The 23,717-nt window shown below is 38.7% G+C and overlaps 1 protein-coding gene across 1 annotated transcript in view; it reads left to right on the top strand.

Annotated features, from left to right (window-relative positions):
- The first annotated feature begins 964 nt into the window (after positions 1-964).
- OXSR1 (oxidative stress responsive kinase 1) overlaps positions 965-23,717 on the top strand; it is a 72,416-nt gene continuing 49,663 nt past the window's right edge. Inside the window, exons 1-2 of the mRNA XM_010982031.3 lie at positions 965-1,395; positions 17,671-17,783. Coding sequence (XP_010980333.3) covers positions 1,326-1,395; positions 17,671-17,783 — 183 coding nt within the window. The 5' untranslated portion in view covers positions 965-1,325. The remainder of the gene's footprint in view (positions 1,396-17,670; positions 17,784-23,717) is intronic.

Genomic DNA, 23,717 nt, shown 5'->3' with positions numbered 1-23,717 from the left:
GCTCAATCCTTGCCCATATTCTTTTTTCCCATTTCACCAAGCGCGTTCAGTTTTCACCTCATTAATTTCCCCAATAGACCTAAGTGGTCAACCTGAGAAAACTGAAGTTCAATGAGGCCACACAAAAGTCAAGGCCCTTGAAACGACCTCAAATTTCGCAAGCCAAATCTCACTCGTTTTAACAGCCCCAGCCGTGTCAGGGAAAAACTGTTCCCAAGCCAAACTTCCGAGGCCCCCAAAGAGGTGCTCATTGGAGCTCCAGGCCCAAAGTTGAGAACTCCGTCCCTGCCAAGTAAGGTTTCATATAGAGAACTTCCGCCTTGAAAAAGTGTCATCGTGGAGCGAGCTTCCGGTTCCACAGTCCAGTAGCCCAAGGCCTTTTATCCTAGTTGGCAGTTGTCCACACCCCAAGGCTACCCAACCCAGCTGCTCCCTTGGGTTTCTCTAAACCCTGTGGAGCTGTTTGCACGTCTCCAGGGAGTGGCGGTTACGCCGCAACGTCCCTCGGGAGAACTGGGCAAAGCCGAGGGGGGTACCCACAATCTCGAGCGACTGGAGTCCAGGAGCGGAGCGGAGCGCCCAGAGCCTGGAGGCGGGACTAACTTATGACTGACGTCCACACACACCTATTGCCTTTCTGATTCCTTCTCAAACAAGCCAATGAATGCGACGACGGAGACGGCAACGTGCCCCCGCCACCAGAAGTGGATTCGTCCCCTCCACTCGGGTGCCGTTTGGTCTCCATGCTTAGTGTGGCTACTACCTCTATGCTACTTTAGGCTCTCCTCCGGCCTTTCGATGCCCGTGCTGAACTCCTTCCTAAGCATTTCTTCTTTTCTATTGTCAACTTCCTCCTCCTCGGGCTTCCTGCTTGCTCACTGCTTATCCAGCCACACTTGACATGGCGGCCGGGGGGGCGGGGCCAAGGCGGGGCGTGCCCGGCGCGGTGACGCCAGCGCGCTGCGTGTCGGCAGGTGGAGGGAGAAGGGAAAGTTTGGCCCGTGCGTGGGGCTGGGTGGAGGGCGGGACAGAGGGGTTGGGCCCAGGCGAAGCTCCTGTCGCTGCTGCAGCGGAGGCCGAGGCCGGGACGTGGGCCGGGCGGGGGAGTGCCGGCCGCGGAGGAGCAGGACGCTAGGTCGGCCGGCACTTCGAGCCCCCAGCCGCTCTGCCGCGCGGCCACCCCGCGCCCAGGCGCCGTCCGACCCGTGGCTGTTCCCGAGGCGGTTGGTGGGGGCGCGGCAGCAGCGGTTGGGGGTGGGGAGAGGCGCGGCGAGGAGACGAGAGGTCAGCGAGTTTGAGGGAGGACTGAGTGCCCGGCCGCCGTCATGTCCGAGGACTCGAGCGCCCTGCCCTGGTCCATCAACAGGGACGATTACGAGCTGCAGGAGGTGATAGGTGAGAGCTGGCGCCGCGGAGCGGGGAGGCGCCGCTCTGGGCGGCGGGTGACACGCGGGAACGTGGGGACCCACGGGAGCTCCAGGAGCGCGGGACTCCCAGACATTCGCTAGTGGGGCCCGGGGGTTGGTAGGGCGCGTGGTGGAGGCTCCGGGCTTGTGCAGCGCGTACGAAGCGGGGAGGGGATTTTGAGTGGCGCGCCTGTGCGGCGGGGTGGGGTGGGGTTTGAGGGGCTCACGAGAGATTTGTGAGCGACAAATGTTTGAACCTGAGCGACAGATGTGTCTGGGTGAGAAAGAATAGTGCAGGCGGGGGACAGGCCTTTACAAGGCGGTGAGAGAAATGGGGTATTGCAGTTGGGGGGCACAGCTACCTATTTGTGGGGTTGGGGGATAGGGTGCTTCTGTCCACTCCCTTAATCCGTGCGAGAACCTCCACGAAGTGCCAGGCATTGCTGGGGTGGAGCTGGGGATCCTCTCCAGATGAAGCTGCAGGTACCGCACTAAGCGACGTAGACACAAGTTCCGACTGCTTGGAATTGACTCACTAGTCAGGAAAGTAGACATTAAATTAGTAGACAAATTTTTAAAATATACAGGTTTTGGCAAGTGCTAGGAAGGAAATAAGCAAGATGTTCTGGTAGATAATAACCTGGAGACCTAGTTGGGGCGATATCAAGGAAGATGCTTTTTCTGAGGCGTTGTCATGTAAATTGAGCACTGAAGGAAGAGGAGTCTTGGGAAGTCTTCCTTGGGAAGATTTTTCCCTGTTGAGGGATGAGGAAATGCAAAGGCCTCGAGGAGGGAAAGAGGTTGGTGTGTTTTAGAACTTGAAAGAAGACTGGTAAGGATAGGAAGGTAAGGGAGGGGCCCGATTTTAGGGACCTTTTCAGCCAAGGTAAGGATTTTCCAATGGATCTGGCTGGCTGGTGTGAAATGTATTTGAAAGCGGTCCCGGAATACTAGTTGGCAGAGACCAAAACTTGCACAAACGTGGATTGTAATTCTCAGAGAGGCACAGTGATTGGGGGAGGGTGGGCACTGGGGATGAGGGGAGTATTTGTTGGACAACAATAATCTAGTGATCTTAGAAATCAAAAGGGGATGGGTTTAGCTAGACAGAGGCTCAGTCCAACTGACATGAGCAGACCCCTGTGTATTGGAAGAAGGAGATTGTCTGCTTTGCTAGATCAGCATCCTGTCCTAAAATTAGTTTTATAACAAAGAATGGCTGAAAACTCCTTAGCTGTCCTGGGGGGTATGGGGAGCGGTGAGTGTTTATTGCGATATGTCTGTGTTTAGAGAAACTTTGTCATATTTCTGTTTTTCACTTTACTTACCTCTTGTTTCAGAACAAATCTGGGCTAAGTTTTATCTGAAAGACATCACATTTATTCTTCCTTAAGCCTTTTCATAGATATGCATCCTTATTACATGCTGGGTCTTTGACATGTACTGGTTGGTTCTAAAGACAACTAGCTGGGTCTCTTTCTTGATTGATTGCTTCTGAATCCCTCAGAGTTTCATATTGAAGAAAGAGATTAAATAAGAGATTCCAAAATAATATCCATAAAGTAAGAAATGGGGATCCTTATCATTGTTTTAGAAGAGGAATTTTGCTTTCCTTTCTGGTAAGGTGTTCATCTTTCTCTTGTGAAGAGGAGGGTTGTGGTCATTCTTAATGCCCTTGCTGTTGAGATGGCACAGGGCTCTAGAGCTTTAGAAACTGGTCAATTTGGTGTCCTCAGATGAGTTTGTGAGTGAGCAAAAGGGAGTCTCAGCCCTCTGGGGTAGGGTTAGTCTTCATCTCATTCTTAAGGTAAACCAGGGATAAAAAGTTAAGGACCCCAATGTAATTTGACCACCTTATTTTTAAAAACAACTTTACTCTGAGGTATAATTTCACCCATTTTTAAGTATAAAGTTCACCCATTTTGAAATACAAAATTGAATGATTTTTAGTAAATTTATTGTATTGTACACCAATCAGCATAATCCAGTTTTAGAATGTTTTCATCCCTTCAATGAGATCCCTTGTCCCTGTTTACAGTTAATCCCTGTTCTTAGTCCCTGGCAACTGCAAGTCTACGTATGTTTCCATAGATTTGCCTTTTCTGGACATTTCACATAAGTGGGATCATATGATATATAGTCTTTAATGTTTGGCTTCATTCACTTAGCATAGTATTTTTTCATTAAAAAAAATGCCATAAAATCCACCTGTTTTAAGTGTACAGATCTATAGTTTTTAGTAAATTTACAGAGTCAGTCATCACCACAGTCCAATTTTAGAACATTTCCATCATTCCAAAAAAGATGCCTCATGTCCATTTGCAGTCACTCCCTGTTCCCACCCCTGCCAGGCAACCACAAATCTACTTTCTGTCTCTATAGATTTGTCTTTTCTGGACATTTAATACAAATATGATCATATAATATGTGATCTTTTGTGTTTGGTTTCTTTTACTTGGCATAATGTTTTTTGAGATTCATCCATGTTACAGACAGTATCAGTACATTGTTCCTTTTTATTGGACACCACTTGATGGATATTGGGTTGCTTCTGCTTTTTGCCTGTTTGGAATAATGTTGCTATGAGTATTTACATCATATCTTCATGTGAACATGTTTCATTTTTCTTGAGTGGAATTACGGGGTAAATCTGTGTTTAACTTTTTAAGAAATGGACACAGTTTTCAAAGTGACTGTACCATTTTACATTCCTATCAGTGATGTAGGTGGGTTCCTATTTCTCTACATTTTTGCCTTCATTTGTTCTTTGTCTTTTCGATTATAGCCATCCTAGTGGATGTGAAGTGGTATCTGATTGTGGTTTTGTTTTGCATTTCCCTAATGGCTAATGAAGATGAGCTTCTTTTCATGAGCTTGTTTGTTAACTTTTCATATCTCTTCTTTGGTGAAACGTCTATTCATATCTTTTTCCCCTTTGGGTTGCCCATTGGGTTGTTTTCTTATTGTGTTATACAGGTGTGTGTGTGGGTGTGTATTCATTCTGGGAATGAGTCCTCTACCTGATACATAATTTCAGATATTTTCTCCCAGTCTTTTCATTTCTTAATGGTGTCTTATAAACATAAAAGTTTTGAGTTTTGATTGAGATTAATTTATCACTTTTTTCTTTTTTGTCAAATGTGCTTTTGCTCTTGTATCTAAGAAATCTATATGAACCCACCATTACAACGATTCTTTTTCCTCTGTTTTCTTCTAGGTGTTAGAGTTTTAGCTCTTAGATTTAGGCCTCTGATACATTTTGAATTAATTTTTCTGTAGGGTGTGAAGTCAGATGGACCGTCTTGTTTTACAGATGAAGACATGGAGATACGGAAAGGTGAAATGACTTGTCTAAAGTCAGAGCTAATTACAGGCACAGCCAGTACTGGTGTCCTAATCTAGGATCCTTGTTTCCCGCATCTGCATTTGATTGATTTTTGGAACTAACTGGAAGATGATGATTGTAATCTAACAGATTAAAGGAAATATCCTTACAATGAAAAAATCTGACAGCAGCAGATATTTTGTAGATAACTCTTTTGAGTGTAGTAGGATTTGTTCTCTTTCGTGTATCCTGTTTTTCATTTTCTAAAATGTGCTCTTTCCCATCAGTTGAGTTTCTGAAAGTTCCTAACATACTAACTCAACTCTTCACACTCTATCTCATCCCGTCTTCCCAACAGGGAAGAAAAAAATGTTTTTCCTTGAACTACAACTAGTACAAGTAGCAAGGCTCAATAAAGCAATGTATTCTTATTCTTACTTTGCTTCCATACCAAATTGATTGGACTACAATATTTTGTAACAAGCTGTAAGTAGTTTTCAGAATGAATCTTTGTGATTTCTTCAGGTGACCCTCAATTTTTTAGGAAACAAATGGTTAAAGTGTAGGGGGAAAATGGTTTGGGAGATCGTTTGAATTTTCTATTTTCAAAGGATTGTGTTTTAAGGAAGTGTGTATAATGGTGTCTGCTTTCTCAAAGCATATACATTTATTTGAACTGTATTTTTTTTGCATATGTGCTACTTAGAATTATATTTGTGGGATTAATTTCTTGCATTCTGTTTTGTTCTATCTTTTTCTGCCAAAATCCTATAGAAAAAAGAAAATTCCCTTCCCAGAACATAATAAAAGCATATAAATTGGGAATTCACAACATTTCCTTTTGAAGAATTGTATCATCTTAAGCATGCTTTGGCAAAGGTTTGAAGTTTTCAAAGTATGCTTACTTGTAGAAGATGTAGTGTTATTCTCACTGTTAATCATTCATCTTTTCAGTGTTTTTAAGCTCCTTCCTTATCCCTGTTATTGTATTAGAATTTCAGACCAGGTGTTATACTGTATTTGATGTGCATTGAAGCAACTCTAAGAGTATGGACTTTGGGGCTAGACTGACCTGGATTCAGATCTTGGTTTTACCTCTTACTGCCTGTCTGATCTTAGTCAATTTGTACAAATGGTTTTAGTGTCAGTCTTTTGTCTGTAAAATGGGGAAAATGGTCCCTATGTCATCAGGACTATTTTGTGGACCAAGTGTAATTGTTTGTGGAAAGCTTTTAGCTCATATTCAATATTCCATACAATGGTTGTCATCTCTGACTTCCTTTTTTCTCTCCCTTTCCTTGTTGTTACACTTCCTAATTTTTGGTATTGCTGTAAAGTGTGAATATTATATAATTTGGAATCTTGTAACACTTGTAATCTTGCAATATTTAGAATCTTTGTAATGTTTACTGGACCATCATTGCATCTTTTTTTCCCCTTTACTTCCAGATCTCATTCAGGTTTAGACGGATCTAAGGGTTTATGTTGGACATGGCAGTAAAGCTGTGTATGGCCCTGCCACCCATGGTGTTGCCCACAGTACAGTGTGATGGCAAAGTGGGAATCCAGTCTGTCAAGGGCTGTGCCGTGTAGCTTTTGTTTTCGTGCATCTTGAAAAGTCATAGTAAATATTTACTGTTTACCTGGGCCTATTTTAGAAATGTGTTCTTTCAGATCTTGTTTTAGTAAGGTGTGATTCACCTAGCTTTGACACTTAGGTGAAGGCAGTCCACTAACTTTATTCTCTACTTTCCCTCTCCTTTATTATCTTCATTAATTGTTCACTAGCCACTCATTCTGATGTTTAAAGTATTGGTTTCCAAATACGGATTCCAGGATCCCCTCTCTAGCCCCTCCATAAATGTGAAAGACAGCATGCTCTGTAAATAGAGTGATGCTTAATGGGTGGTGTGTTTTCTCCCCCTGATTGGAAGATTTAGCTAGGGTGACATTTTCAGTGAGGCCAACATTGGGCCAACAACCTCATAGGGTTATATCAAATAGGGTTTGCATTTGGCTGCGTGTAATGGGAAACAAATAATAGTGGCTTAATGAAATACTTTTTTGCCCCCTTTATATAACAGGAAAACTGGAGTGGCAGCCTAGGTGCCAGCAGGCACCCAGACTCCTAGTTTTTCACTCCATTCCACTTAGCGCATGACTTGCATTCCCATAGTTGCAAGATGGTTGTTCCACCTTTAGCCTTGTTTATTTTTAATTGTATTTTTATTTTTTTCACAGAGGTACTGGGGATTGAACCCAGGACCTCGTGCATACTAAGCATGCACTCTAGCACTGAGCTATATACCCACCTGCCTCCACCCCTAGCCTTGTGCTTGTCTTCCAGGTCAGAATAATATGGTAAAAGGACAAAGTCACATGATAACTCAGTTGGCTCCCTTTCAAAGGGCTTTCTTTCCTAGAAGGCTTGCTCAATGACTTCCATTTCTATTTTATTGGGCAGAACTGTGTCATTTGGCCATTTACAAATGAAATGGAGCTTTTTATTTGGGCACATTGTTACTTCAAACAAAATAGGTCAAAGTTGTCCATTAAAGAAGAAGGGAAAATTGTATGTTGGATAGGCAACTAAAAATGTTGGCCTCGGGGCTTTTTTTAATTAAAATAGTTAAATAAGACATTGCAAGTAAATAATTTAACCTGACACATTGTAATCAGTTAATAAATGTTAGCTTTAATCTAAAGAGGCAGTTGCCTACCAATTAAGAGCATGGTGTTGAAACTTCGTGCAGTTCCGGTTTCTAGGCCCCACTCTGCTACTTACTAATTTGTGACCTAAGTCTTAGTTTTGCTTACATTGCTATGTAAGATCAATAATACTTAACTCTTGGGATTGTTGTAAGGATTAGATGAGAAAAAGAAATGCAGGTAAAGAGAGTGCTCAGCACAGTACTTGGCACACAGAGTAAATGCTCAATAAACGTGAACACTTGCGATGGTGATAATAAGGTCATGCCTGTGAAGGATGGGGCTGTTTTTATGTTTGCTCTATCCCCAGAGAGCAGATTTTTTTTCTAGAAAGTATATGCCACTACTTGATTGACTAATCTATTCAACAAATATTTACTGAACTTCTCTGTGTTGGACACAGTTCTCAATGCTAGAGATAGAGCAATGAAGCAGACAGAAATCCCTGCTTTTGTGGAGTTTATAATCTGGTGGTGATGAAGTGCAGAAGTAAAGTAGGGAAAGGGGTTGGGAACTCCTAGTGAAAGAGGTGAGTTTTGAAAACGTCAGGGAAAGCCTCACTGAGAAGGTGACATTGAGGAAAGACCTGAGGAGGTGGAGAAGTGAATGTTGTGGTTATCGGCGGGAACTTTGTTCCAAGCAGAGAGAGCAGCAGGAACAGAGGCCCTGAAGAAGGAGCATGCTGGCATGGCTGAGGAATAAGGAGGCAAGGCTGGAGCAGAGTGAGGTGGAGGGTGAAGAGGTAGACTGCTTGCGGAGATCAGGGGAGCAAGGTGGTAGGGACGTGTGGTCCTGGCCATCAGACGGTGCGAAGCCCGGCAAGTCATTGTGGTACTTGGCTTTTGCTTGGAGTAAAATTGCAAATCACGGCAGGGTTTTGAGCAGAGGATTAATATGATCTGATTTATGTTTTAAAAGAATAACCCGGGCTGCTATGTGGAGAATACTTCTGTGCGGGTGCGAGGGTGGAAGGAGGGATTATCCATGGGAGAGAGGTAGTAGTCGAGGTGATGAGAAGCACTCAAATGCTGGATATAACATACTGAAGTTAGAGATAGGCCGTTGGGTTAGATGTGAGATGCATCTAAGATCTTTGGCTGAAGCACCCGGAAGGATGGGGTTACTATCTGTTGAGCTAGGGATCACCAGGGTGAACCAGAGAGAGAGGTGATTCATTGCAAAACCATCGGCTACTTGAATAATTACTCAGTGTATGGCAGTGTGTTTTAATTTTCATCTTTGTATGGAGAAATAGCATGATTTCTATGGTAATGACTGTTCTGTTTCACCAGTTCTAGGAGCTTTAATTTTCAATATGACTCTGACAAGAGGGCTAATTTAGAAAAAGGGTTACAAAATTGTAAATTCCTGTATTTTCCATGGTTCAGGTGACAGTGCCTTAGTCATCTTTCAGAATGAACAGTCTGGGCTAGCTCTTTAGTGAATGTAAAACCTTACTCAAAAATACTTAAAAACAAAATCTTTATTTTATATATCTGTTATTGTGATAGCTGGTCAAAATTTGGGAGGAAAATATCTTCAATTGATTTTGTTCATTTGATTTATTTTTTCTTCACAGGCATGAATAAAATCCATTCTTCTGCCTACTCTTTTAAATTTCTGGCTCTAGTAAAATGGCGAGAGACTCTGAAATTTTTTATTTAGTCCCCCTCATCCCTGTGAGGAGCTCCCTTTCTGTCTCAAGAGATGAGATTACCCGGTTTGAAGGATTTCAGGAGAAAGCCCATTCTTATTTTTCCACATTAATCCATCCTGGTTTGTAGTGTACACTAATGCAGCAGTTAAAAAACCAGCCAGGAGAGGAGAGGAAGAGTGGGAGAGTGGGGACGTGGGGAATGGTGCGTGCAGGATGCATGACGTATAAAATAGCGAGCATCTGAATTAGGGTGCTGTATTGGAAATTGTTTTACATTTTCCTTTTTATTATTCTTCGTATTAGGCCAGTGCTTAGTAGAGGGCATTAGAGCAGTAGCTTTCACACTTTGACTAAACCCTTCCTAACTGGCACCTTTTACACATTTGCATGTGTATTTACACTGAAGTAAAAGTTTTACAGGCTAATGTACTTTTACTGTGTGTAGTACATACTGATGTTTTCTTTTTTTAAATTTTTTTATTGAAGTGTGATTGTTTTACAATGTTAGTTTCAGGTGCACAGCAAAGCAATTCAGTTATACCTATATATATATTTTTTTTATTTTATTTTCAGATTCTTTTCCATTATATATTATTACAAGAAATTGAATATAGTTCCTTGTGCTATACAGTAGGTCCTTGTTGTTTATCTGTTTTATATATAGTAATATGTATCTGTTAATCCCAAGCTCCTCATTTATCCCTCCTCCATCCTTTCCCCTTTTATAACCATTGTTTTCTGTGTTTTCTAATTTGATTCTTTTTGCTCTAAGAAAAATGATGATTAAAACTCAGTAAATTGACTTTTAGTTTGAAAAATTCCTCATGAAGGAATCTGCTTTAAAGAAGAGATGAAATATTTTAAACACTTGTATCTCTAATCCTGTGTTTTTAAATTACTGCAAAAAAGTTGATGAATAGTTAAAATAATTATAAGTAAAATTTTTAGATATTTTCCCCCGTCCTCATATTTATGTTATTACTTGCTATTTCTCTGAAGTAAATTTTTTCTCATGAAAGCTAGAGCATCACTGGCTATTTTGAATTAGTGGCATTGAAAGTTGTGAGTATGTTAGTACCTTAAAATATTTTTGATTGCTAAGCGATATTTTGGCATTTGTTTTGGGAATATCAGTGAAAGTGATTGCTGGGATAGGAGAATTGGAGCCTGCAAGTCTCTTTTCATCATCAGGTGTGGGGAACATTAGCAGCCTGTCTTTTGCCACTTGTTAAATCACAGCAGAATTTAATATCCTGGGGAAGATTGTTAGTGAATCTTTCAGTGAAAGAAAGGTACTTTAGTATATAAACAATTATGATTTAGTGTTTTATCATTGGGAAAGTTAATTCTGTGTTTAATTAGAAATTAACAACAAGTAAACTTAAAATCAGATATTCCTCTGTATTTAACTGCAGCCTGGTTTTGGGTTATATGGGGGAAGGGTGGAGAGAGAGAAAGTCATTGATGATGTGTTCTTGAATATTGGATTTTATTTTGAATTTTGCATTACATAAGCTTTGTGCAGAGATTTTACTTAGTTTGTTGTAATTACAATTGGGTTTTATCCATGTCAGTGCTGTGGTTGTGTATATATGGCTTTAACCAGGGATTTTCGAATGGATTTAAATACAACAAACACATACTCTGTTGAATTATGTAGTTGTGTATGTAGATTGTCTTCATTTTTTTAATGTTTGTAGCATATTAATGTTGGAAATGTGGTGGCATACTTGGATTTTTTGAATAACAGGTTTATTGAGATATAATTCACATACCATAAAATTTGCCCTTTTAAAGTGTACAATTCAGTATATTCAGAGTTGTGCAGCAGTCACCACTGTCTAGTTCTAGAACATTTTCAAAGCTCCAGAAAGAGCTTCTCTGTTGCAGCCCTCCCCATTCCTCTCCTTCTCTAGTCCTTGGCAACCACTGATCTACCTTCTGCCTCTATGGATTCACCTATTCTGGATATTTCATATAAATGGAATTACACTGTATGTGGCCTTTTGTATCTGACATATTTACTTAGCATGTTTTCAAGGCTTATTTATGTTGTAGCATGTATCAGTGCTTTGTTCCTTTTGATTTCCAAGTGATATTCCATTGTATGGATATACCATATTTTCGTAGTTCATTCATCAGTTTGGACATTTGGCTTGTTTCCATTATTTGGCTTTTATGAATAATACTGTGATGAACACCTGTGTGCAGGTATTTATGTGTACATGTTTTCTGTTCTCTGGAGTGGAAATGCTAGGTCATATGGTAACTCTGTGTTTAACATTTTAAGGAAGTGCCAAATTCTTTTCCAAAGTAGCTACATCATTTTATAATCTCACCAGCAATGTAGTACACTTCTAATTTCTCCACATCCTTACCAGACTGGTTGTTGTTTCTCTTTTTGATTATAGCCATCCTAGTGGGTAAGTGTTATCTTGCTGTGGTTTGGGGAAGAGATTTTTAAAATTGAAAACTTTCTACTGGAAAATGTTATACATAGTTCATTGTATGTTGATCTTTATTCTTAAATATTTGTGTGAATATAATAACAATAAGTAATAAAGAATGAAAGTTTAACATTGAAATAAATAATTCAAAAGAGTATATTTAAATTACTATGATGTCTAACTAAGCCTGACTCTTAGATATTTCACTAATGTTAGACCATTTAAACAATGGCAACTCTCAATTCATCTTTAAAATAGCCTTTGCTCTTTGCCAAGTTCAGATGTTAGTATATGTTTACTTGTTTTGGAATTTGAAAATGATCGCAAAATTATCAAGCTTCTTTTGTTGCTGAAGTACTTTTTTCTTTGCTAGAAATCCAGACATTTTCTAGAAGACATGAATATTTCATTTTAAGATGACGAAATTGAAGTGATTTCTTCTGGTAATATAAATAATAAAGTGAATTGTAAATTGGGGGAAATGGACTTCGTACCTAATCATACTTTTCTACATTAGCATCAAAGGACAGAATACTATGTACTTTTTATTTTCACTTCTGCTAAGATGCTCCTTTCCGCTTTCTGTTAAGCACTCTTAACTATTTCTGTGTATCCTGTCAGAAAACTTTGAACACATATATATATCCTTTTATAGAATGCCTTTTCAGTCTTTGGTTTTTTTCCTCTTAGAAATTTAAGTTTTAAAGTCCTAAATGTTAAACCATATCATTCTCTTAAATGATCTACTTGGCTCTTTTACAGGCTGATGTAGAATCTTATTAAAGTAAATATCTCATTCTTAAAGTGAATGCACTCAGTGAGAGTTGTCTAAGTAGTATTTCTCCCCAAATATTGAAATCATGTTGCATTTTACATGAAGCATTCTGCTCAGAGTTGCTTTTTCTTAATACAGTTACTGTGCAATACATATTTTTTCTTTTTCTTCCCCCATACCCTCTTGTCAACATTTTGGTGAAATCACTTTTTATTTGGGAAGAAGATGAGAGAATGGAGAGGAAGAGGGAAAGAATTTAATGATTGCATTTTTTTTTCTTTTTCAGTGTTTCCAATTCATTTAGATCCAAGGCTGAGTATTTGTATAGGAGAACCAATGATTAAAACACTGAAAAAAACTACAATTTTAGTGTTATGGGTAGAGATGGGGAGTTGGTAGGAATAATTTATCTTTGTATGTTTTGGTAAAGAATCAAGTCCTTTAGAAGCAGAATAAACGTACCCTATGCTAAATACTTGAGGAGACACAGCTATTTTTTTTAAACAATTTAAACATCTAACAGTAATATAATAGGTAAGTCAATAAACAATAACTATATTTATTGAGCATTGCTATTTCTAAGCACGTAGTCAGGGAATGAAGACTTAACCCTGCCAATGATAGTGGAGCTTAAGTTTGAATCTAAGTGTGTTTTCCATGGAGCCTCTTGAAGTTAGGTGAGTTTCGAGTTGGACTTTGAAAGAAGTAGGAGGTATGGATGTATATGAAGAAAGCAGGGCAAATGGCTTGCACAGAGGCATGGAGATGGGATTAACTAAATTGCATCTGGGGTATGGAAAATAAGTTAAAAGTGTTGAGTTATCAAGAAGTACAGTATCAAGTAGTGGCTGTGGTTTAGTGATCTGAGGAGTGATGTTGTACAGATGGTGTTTGAAGATTATTTTATTAATGGTAACAGATGAATTGAGGCCTAGGCTTTTTTTTTTTTTTTTTTTTTTTTTTTTTGGTAAGCAATCCACGGAATTTACTCTGAGTTTCTCTCTCTCTCTCTCTGTACTGTACTCTTCGTGTACATGTGTGTATAGTTCTATGCAGTTTTATTACATGTATACCTTTGTGTAACTGTCCCTAAATTTGAGATACAGAACTGTATTCCACCACAGAGTCTCTGAGGCCACCCCTTTATAGTCATCCTAACCCCTCTACCCACATCCCTAATCCCTGACAATACCAATCTGTTCCCTGTCTCTGTGATTTTTGTTATTTCAAGAGTGTTATATAAATGGAGTCATAAAATATGTAGCTTTTTGAGATTGGCTTTTTTCCCTCCATATAATACCCGTGAGATTCATCCAAGTAATTGTGCATATCAATAGTTCTTTTTTATTGCTGTGTAGTATTCCTCTGTGGAGGTACTGCAGTTTGTTTAACCATTCACTTGTTAAAGGGTATTTGGGTAGTTTTCCAGTTTTTAGCTATTATGAATAAAGCTGCTGTGAATGTTCATATACAAGGTTCTGTGTGAACATATGTTTTTGTTTTACTCAGATAAATACCCAGGCATACAAATGCTGAGTTGCACAAGTCCATTTTTAGTTTTAAAAGAAATGGCCAAACTGTTTTCCAGAGAGGCTGTACCATAATTTATATTCCCACCTGCAGTGTGTGAGTGATCCAGTTTTACCACATCCTCACCAGCATTTGGTGTTATCACTTTTTTTTTTTCTTTCTAGCCATTCTGGTAAGTTATACCATTTCCACTGAATTGCTTTGTCAGAAATCACTGGGGCACGTTTTTGTGACCATCTATTTCTGGGTTTTCTATTCTGTTATGTGTGTGTATATGTGAGTTTCTGTCTGTCCCTCTGCCAATATCACACTGTCTTGATTACTTAAATTATATAAGTCTTTCAATTGGATAGCATGAATCCTTCAACTTTTTCTTCTTAACTATTTTGTTGATTACCACCTTTCATTTTATATAATCTTTAGAGTAAGCTTGTCTGTGTTTATAAAATACTTTGCCAGGATTTTGATTGGAATTGCATTAAACCTATATGTAGTCAATCTGAGGAGTAATGACGTCTTTACTATGTTGAGTTTTCTAGTCCATGAACATGGTGAGTCTCTTCATTATTTAGGTCTTTTTTGTTTTATTTCTTTGGTATTTTGTAGTTCTCAGCATACAGATCCTGTTCATATTCTATTGGATTTATACCGAAATATCTCATTTGGAGGGAGCAATTGTAAATAATACTGTGTTTAAAAATTTTTTTTTTTCCTAATGGAGGTACTGGGGATTAAATCCAGCAGCTCACACATGCTAAGCAGGCTCTTTACCACTGAGCTATAACCCCACCCCCAGTGATGTTTTAAAATTCTGGTTTCTACTTGTTTGTTGTTAGTATATAGAAATGTAATTGTTTTTTGTGTGTTGATCTTTTATCTTGCAACTTTGCTAAACTCTCTTACTAGTTCTAGGAGCTTTTCTTACAGATTCCTTGAGATTTTCTTTATTGGCACTCATGACATCTACAAACAGGGACAGTTTTATTTCTTCTTTTCCAAGCTGGATGTCTTTTATTTCTTATTCTTGCTTTATTATATTGTCTAGGACTTCCAGTACTATGTTGAATGAAAGTGATGAGAATGAACATCCTTTTCTTTTCCGCAGTCTTAGGGGGAAGGCAGTCTTTCACAATTAAGTATGATGTTAGCCTCAGGTTTTTGGTAGATATTCTTTATGAGGTTGAGAAAGTTCCCCTCATCCTAGGTTTCTGAGAGTTTTTTGTTTTTTGTTTTTAATCATAAATGGTGTTGGATTTTTTTAAAAATGTTTTTCTGTATTCAGTTGATACGATCATGATTTTTCTTCTTTAGCCTATTGATATAGTGTATTACATTGATTTTTTTTCTTTTTAATATTGTACCAGCCTTGCATACCTGAAATACATACTACTTGATTGTGGTATATTACCTTTTGCTGGATTCAATTGGTAACTGTTTTGTTAAGGATTTTGCAGCAAGTTCATGAGAAATATTGGTTTGTAGTTTTTTTTTTTTTTTTTTTTCTTTTTGATGTCTTTGTTTGGTTTTGGTGTTGGTAATACTGGCTTCATGAAATGAGTTGAGATGTGTTCCTGCTTCTTTCATTTCTGGAAAACATTGTGTAAAATGGCTGTTAATTCTTTTTTAATGTTTGGTAAAATTCTTCAGTGAAACCGTCTGGGCCTGGGGATTTTTTCAATAACTTCTAAATTATAAATTTGATTTCTTTAATAGTTGTAGGATTATTCTGGTTATCTACTTTATGTTGGCTGAGTTTTAGTAGTTAGTTGTTTAACTGATCCATTTTTCCTAAATTGTTGAATAGTGAGCAAAAGTTGTTTGTAGTATTCCCTGTTTTAAAAAGATCAAGATATGTCACATAACATAAAATTGACCTTTTTTTACCTCTCCCCAAAATTAACCACTTGTAAAGTGTATAATTCAGTAGTTATTTTTTAGTACATTTACAGTGTTTTGCAGCCATTGTCATTGTCTAACTCCAGAGCATTCTCCTCACCCCGGAAAGAAATCCTTTACCCATTAAGCAGTAACCTCGCGTTCTCCTCTTCTCCCGGCCCCTGGTAGCCACTAATCCGTTTTCTGTGTCTGTGGATATGCCTGTTCTGGACATTTCATATTTATGGAGTCATGCAGTATATGTGATCTTTTTTTCTTTGATTTCTTTCCCGAGGTGTAATGTTTTCAAAGTTCATCCATGTTGTTGCATGTATCAGTAATTGCTCTTTGGCTCATGGCTCCATTGCTATGACCACTGCTTTCATTGTCTCATCTTCTCTGACTCTGACCCTCCTGCCTCTCTTTTATAAAGACCCTCATAATTACATTGGGCCCAGCTAGATAATCCAGGATAATCTTTTCACCATCTATATTTTCATTTAATAGCATGTGCCAAGCCTTTTTGCTGTATATGGTGACACTCACAGGCCTGAAGGATTAGGACAGGGACATCTTGGGGGTGGGGGTGTGTTAGTCTAACTACCATGTGGACATCAGAGCTTTTATTATTATCCCACTTCTCCCTGAGGCTCTGTTCTTTTTTTTTTTTCAGTCTGTTTTCTCTTTGTTGTTTAGATTGAGTAAGCTATTGATCATATCCTCAAGTTCACTGAATTTATTCTCTATCGCTTCTAATTTTCTATTGAGGTTCCCCAGCTAGTGTTTTGGAAAGTGTATGTTTCAGTTGTATAATTTCCACGTGACACTTTTTAAAATAACCTCTAGTTCTTTGTTGAAATTTTTCTATTTTTAAACTTAACTGTTTGTTGAAACATTTTTATGATGCCTACTTTAAAATTCTTGTCGGGTAATTCCAACATGTGGTTCATTTTGGTGTTTGTATCAGTGTGATTGCTTTTTCTCATGCAAGTGTGTTTTTCCTAGTTCTTGGTATGACATGTGATTTTCTTTTTAAAATTACATCCTGGACATTTAGGATATTAATGTTAGGAGACTCCTGATCCTATTTAAAATTTCTATTTTAGTAGACTGCTTAGGCCTACTTTTGTGAGCTAGGAAATTCCTATGATAACTTAATTTTCAGAGCTCTCGCGGTACTCTTCTCTTCTGCTTTATTCTTCTGGCACAGCGGAAGGCTGACTGGTGGGTGTGGGTCCACCCCTTGCCTCACCATGGGCAGATTGGCTGAAAATTGCCCCGGGTGTGGGGCAGGGACCTAGTTGCCCCTTTGGTGAATCTGGCTTCTTGCTGTCTGGGTGCAGGGGTGGATGCTGTGGTGGGTTGGGTGGAGTGTCCTGTAGCAACTGGGGAATCTAGCTTCTAGGTCGCTTCTGAGCTTCCCCTTCACAGTCCTTTGGTTCAAAAGAAGGATTTGTCTCATTTGTCTGTCTGTCTATCCTTGTTGGTGGTTCTGGGAGGCAGGCTCTTCTGGTGCCCACTCATGGATATGTAGGAGGTCAGAGACCCCGTGAGCTCACAGGGGGGTCTCCTCACATCCTGAGGTTCCTAGCCAGACAACCTTCTTTCTATCTTTCAGAGTCATTTTATGATTGTTCAGTTATTTCTGGGGTATTTCATTATATTTGGAGAAAAGCACGGAAATGTGAGCCTCTGCTATCATATTCTAGAATTTCTAGAATGCTGTCAGTTTTAATTTGTGTATGTGTGTGTGCTGGTATTTATTGGCAATTCTATGAGATGGTCGAGGTATTTGCTTCTTAATTTTTTGAGTGTTTCACTGCATCTGTTGTTGCATGTAGGAATAAGTCAAGAATTTTTCTCTTGTTTAAATTTTGTAAGAGTTAGAAATGTCTTGTTTTTATCTACCCATCTACTTATCTACTCATCTACATGTCTGTCTTTAGGGAGTGGAGCAACAGCTGTGGTCCAAGCAGCATATTGTATCCCTAAAAAGGAGAAAGTGGCAATCAAACGGATAAACCTCGAGAAATGTCAAACTAGCATGGATGAACTCCTGGTATGCACTTCTCATATTTCTTGTTATATTCATGTTAGAGTGGGAAATAACTTGAATTTTTGGTGACTTTTTTATAAGAAGGTTTGTGATTTCTTCATTAATAGATAATGCTTACTGTAAAATTTATAAAATCCGGGTAAGTAGAGAGAAAAAAATTAGTTATAATCTTCTCATTCCAAGATTGAGATTTGCTACATGTGTACATCTAAACATCTATTTTTTATGATAATGTAATCATACAATTGTTCTTTTCATTGAAAAATGTGTCATAGAGTTGTTTCTATGCCTATGAATATGAATTAGTATGGTTTTTAATATGTGTGTAGTACTTTGTTGAATACTTTATTTAACCTCTTTTCTGGTATTGGACGATTTTTGTTTCCTCTTTATTGTTATAAACAATGCTTACTTGCTTCTTTCTTTCCTTAAAATAGTATTAAGCAGTTGTGATTTCTGGGTCAAATGGAATAGCCTTTAAAAGGCTTCTGGCCTTCTGGGAACAAGGTATCAATCTGCCCTCTGACCACTGATGCAAGATGATAGACAGAATGACCCCCAGGCAGCATTGGCTTCTCCAAAGCCTCGGGAAAGGGAGAAGAAAGGGGGTTTGGAGGATCCGTGGCTGCATGTGGTGCTGTGTGGCATTGAAAACTCGTCCCCCAGGGCTGTCTGTACTTCTTTTATGTGCCACGATACCTAGAGCAGTTTTAAGTGTGTAGTAAGTGCTCAGCAAGGGAAATGAGATAGTTTTTCAAATCATTTAACTTTTTACATGTTCAGCTTCTTTGGCTTAAAATGGAAATAATATCTGCTTTGTGTACCTCATGAAGTTTTTCTTGAAGATCAAATGATACAGTACTTGAAAACTATAAACTGCCACACAAATAGGAACTAATATTGTAATGCTGTTAAGTGGTTTCTCTAAGATCAAGTACAGCTATTAGTGGAAAGGCAAGAACCAGGCCTCGGGTGATCTCACAGTCTGGTGTTTCTTCCAGGGTCCCAGACTGGATTTAATTTCTGGTGTAGTCTGTACTGAGTATTAGGGAATAATTGGAATAACAGGAAAAGAGAGTAGAATTATATATTGAACTTTCAGCAGAGGAGACAAATGTGTTTCTTCAGGAGTTGGTAATGCATAAGCAGAAGCAGAAGAATTGGGTTGCTGGAGTGATTTTGAGCCATCTTTGGTGAGAGAACACATACTTGGAAGGAGATGCTGACTGACATACTACGTGATGATCTTGAATTTACAGATACCAGCAATACCTTAGAGCACCATTTAGGCATGTGAACTGCAGTGATCATAAAAGAAGTCTAAATTGTAGACTAATTCTGTTAAAGAAAAACAGTGTGTGTGTGTGTGTGTGTGTGTGTGTGTGTGTGTGTGTGTGTGTGTGTGTGTGTTTTAATAAAGGTACTGAGGATTGAACCCAAGACCTTGTGCATCCTAGGCATGCACTCTACCACTGAGCTATGCCCCCCTGCCCCAGAAAAACAATATTTTTAATCTATAAATTAAGACTGAAATTTGAGAAACACAATATGAATTCTTATCATCTGCTAGTTATTTTACGTAATCCATAATAGTGGACAGTGTAAAGATAAGTAAAAGTCTTATTTATTACTTTATGACTAAAGAAACTGAGGCTCAAAGTTTAAATAACTTGACTAAGGTCATGTGATGATAATAGCAAACGTCTCTTTGGTGCTAGGCACCAGAGTGTACTGGAACCCCATAAACGTCTCTGTGAGATAGGCAGTAGCTCCCTTTTGTAGATTAGGGAAGTAAATCATGGTAAGTAACCGAGTCTGGAGTAAAAATTAGGTTTTTCTGGACTTAGGTCTGTTATTTTCTACTTCATATAATACTAACAAAATGATTATATTCTTCAAAAAGTTCAAAACTAAAAGGAACATCTCTTTTCAAATATGTGACATTCTTGAAAGTAATATGTGTGTTATTACACTAGGGTCTTTTAGAGGAATGCAAATTTGATATAGCTTAGTAAAGGGAAAAAAATTGGTTAGATATCCATAAAATTTGCCCACATATTCCAATAAGTTTTACATTGCAAATGTAGTATTTGTTTGTCCAATAGTTAAAAAAAAAAAGTAAAGGTGGAGGAAAGTGGTTTATTTGTAGATCAAATTTAAGATAATTGGTTTGTTTTTTGGTCTGAACACAGGTAAGATTCCACTCAACCCTGAAGAAACTTCAGGAATATAAAGAATGCCTGATCTGTTTGTGGTGTTTGTGGTGGTGTCAGGAACTGAGAGCTGAGTGCCAAGGGCTGTGTTTCTAAGAGATGTGAAGTCCTTACCTTAAAAAAATCTATTAGATCAACATACTAAACTTTTGATGTTGTGATTTAAAAATTTATTTTCAAAACTGCCTGATTAAAATGCGGAAAGAGTACTCTGGGTTCTCCAGAGAGTGCTGATGTAAACTGATTATAGGTGTGTGTTGTGTGTGACAGTCAGTGGTGAGGAGGGAGTTTGCTCCTTTCTCTTGTCAAAATGTTTTCTCGTCTGACAACCTTTGCTAAGTGTGATGGGAAAATCAGCTGTCAAAGCTTACTACATTTATTTTCTCCGGAGATTTTACTCACAGACTTTTCTCTAACAAAAGCACACAAAGCAGTATATCTTCTCTAGTACATGCTAGGACAGGATTCACTGGACAGACATCTGAGGGGACCATTAAGAGGCTTAAAACGTCTTTTCTTCTACCAGGAGGCTCACGATCTGTGCCTGCTGTACAAGGCAGAGTGTGACATATGCCTAGAAAAGGTATCGAGTCCCATGTTGGAGTACAAGGAAGAAGATGGGGGCCTTTGTGGAGATGTTTGTGTCGTGGACCACCAGGGCTGGGGAGACTATGAAGAGGCAGAGATGGAGACACTGCCGGGCAGGGGTTTAGAACCAGCAAAGAGTAACATATTCATTTATATGTATAAAGGAATTTTATATATTCATATTATGACTGTATATGATATATAATATTACATATTTATTATTATATATTAGTGTAACTGAAACAACATTTTCATAAAACAGTTCTTAATTATGTGGAAAGCACTCTGATTTTTCTATCCTATTTCTTCTTATTTGTTTGTCTTTAATGTGATCCACTAAATTTATTTCATGACCTATATGAGTTGCAGCCCATAGGTTGCGGAACACCAGGCTACACAAAGAAATTTTGAGACTCTAAGTTCAGGCAGTGACACTTACAATGGAAAGGAAGACACAGATTCCCTAGGCATTTTATAGATGGAGAAATTGTTACTGGTAGACTGAGCACTCCTTGAGGGCAGGGACTTTGTTTTGTTCACTCTGAGTGAATGAATGAGTGAATAAACTAACATTCCTTGGGGACTGACTGAATTGTGTGAAGTAGAGGAAAACCACCGACGTTAAAGTAATTAGAAAACCAGAGAGTAAATAGAAGAAATCAAGACAAGTGAGTTTCTAGAAGGAATGCACAGTCATGACTAAAATATTGCTTCAGGTGGAGAACTGAAAATTCCAAACTAAACATCTGGCATTAGCAGACAATAGAAGACTTTTCAAGAAGGGGTGGAGTCACTTAACATGTTGAGGAAGCTGCTGGGAAATTTGAGTCAGAATGAATATACTGCTCTTGCAAAGCACTATATATATATATATATTTTTTTTTTTTTCTTTTTGAAAGGAAAGGGAAAAGGGTAATTCTGCTGGGAGTTAAGATAAAGGAAGTTTCCTCCTCTCCACTTAAAGGAGTAGAAAAGAAGAGAAGGAATATTTAAGGCCCTTTTAATCTTTAAGTTTTATGGTTCTCCTGATAGTCTCCTTTTAGAAAACCCTTTGTAGTACCCTTTTCTCAGAGTAAAGCTCAAAATCTGTGGCTGAACATTTAAGACCTTGGGTGATCTGACCTCAGCTCTTTGCATTAATTGTCACTCTCCTGTGTGATTTCTCTCTCATTCACCTCTCACATCCAGTTAGTCACCAGGTCCTCTTGTTTGCACCTCTATAGTATTATCTCTTGACTCCTCCCTTTCTTTTCATTCATATTGCCACTAGTTTTTTTAAACTTCTATTTAATGATACTTTTAAACTTATGAAAGAGTTGCAGGAGCAGTACAAAAAGTTCCCGTATGCTATTCACCCAACATCTCCTAAGAGTAACATAACCATAGTACAATTTTCAAAACTGAGAAATTAGCTATTTATTATTTTTCAGGCCATGATCATCTCACCCAGATCCTGGCAACAATCTTAAACAGAGTCTTTCCACTTAGTGTTGCCTTCTCTTGTGTGTTTTCCACGTCACAGCCGGAGTGACTTCTGTGATAGAACAAATACAGTTCAACCTTTGATGCCTTTCCATTCCTGTTAGGGTGAAGCCTAAATTCTTGAACACAGTTACAATGACATGGTCCCAGGTAATTAAACAATCAAAACCCATAAAAACGTACTTATCTTTCCTATTTCAGTGTCAATGTAGTAAAAGTTCTTAAAGGAAGCCACCCCTGATTGTCACTCCTATTTTTTGGTACTTTACCTCTCCAATGAAATTGTGTAGTATCTAGTATCAAACTTTTTATTAATCTGTGTTGTAAATTAGTATGTGTCTGACATCTTCACCAGACTATAAGTTTCATGAGGGTTTACTGTTGTGGTCAAGCACTTAGCACTGTGCCTGGCACATTGTAGGCACTTGGTAAGTTTCTGTTGAAAGCATGAACTGCTTACCTTAGACAGGTTTACTCCTGTGTCCTAGAATCTGTCTTGTGTATTTCATCCTTTTTTGGTAATTATATGTGCCTCTTACCTTGTACTGCTGTAATATCCCACATCCTGCAGAATTAAACAGTTCCCACCTCCTCTGTGAAGACTTCTTGCCTACCTTAGTTGTTTCTTCCTATGGATTCTTGTAACATTTACTTTCTTTACTGCTCATTTGGCACGTATATGCTGTGCTGTATATTCCCTCTCGTATGTACATATCTTACTTATCTCTTCAAATCCTGTGTAACTATGTCAATAGGCAGGTGCTTACTTTAGTTCCTTCTTCCTTATCCTTCATATTTACTTAGTTTTTAGTACAGACTGTGCTAGTGACTTAGTTGGTAGCAAAAATGCACACAGCAAAGTCCTTGCCATAAAAGAATTTACATTCCAGTAGAGAAGATGAGAGGAGGAAAACTAACATTTATTGAACATTTCTTAGAAATCAGGGATAACGAACAACTTTTATTCAGTTGATCTTAGTGAACAAATACCAAGAGCATAGGGCAAATACATCAAGGGGTAAAAAGCTTTATAAAGTACTGTAGGGTTTCATTCATTCAACAGATATTTACTGAGGGTATACTATGTGCCAGGCACAACGATATGTACCAGTAACACAAGGTCTCAGCTCTCATTGCACTTACAGTTTGTGAGGGATACAGAAAGTCAGTAGGCAGTTACAGTATAGTATGATGATTTCCACCCTGTGTAGGAATCAAGTTTTAAGTACTTGCCTGCTTGGAGCTTTCAATCTGGCAGGGAAGGACAGACAGGTAAGCACCTTACTGTCCAGTACACGTGTGCCATCAGGTAGGGAGATATGCAGGGAGCTTGGAATCCAAGAGAAGGGAGAGCTAACTCCACCTGGGGAGCTGGAATAAATGGTATTTTGGCTGAAATCAGAAGGGGTGAATTGGTATTTTTAGTCAGGTGAAAATGAGGGAAATGTACTTGAGTCCAAGGGAACAATAGGATTAGATGTCCATGGTTAGGAGAGGCTCACTTGAAGTCACTGTGGCAGGATCATGGGACTGGGGTGTGTCGGGGATAGGGTCAGTGACGGACAGTAGGAATGAGGGAGAGGTAAGTGGGACCCTGATCACACAGGGCCTTTCTAAGGCATTTATCACACCAAATCTAGTTTAAATTTGTTAA

The sequence above is a fragment of the Camelus dromedarius genome, chromosome 17 (genome assembly GCF_036321535.1).
Source record: "Camelus dromedarius isolate mCamDro1 chromosome 17, mCamDro1.pat, whole genome shotgun sequence".
Taxonomy (NCBI): domain Eukaryota; kingdom Metazoa; phylum Chordata; class Mammalia; order Artiodactyla; family Camelidae; genus Camelus; species Camelus dromedarius.
The sequence above is the reverse complement of the archived record's forward strand: the minus strand, read 5'-3'. Positions and strand labels throughout refer to the sequence as shown.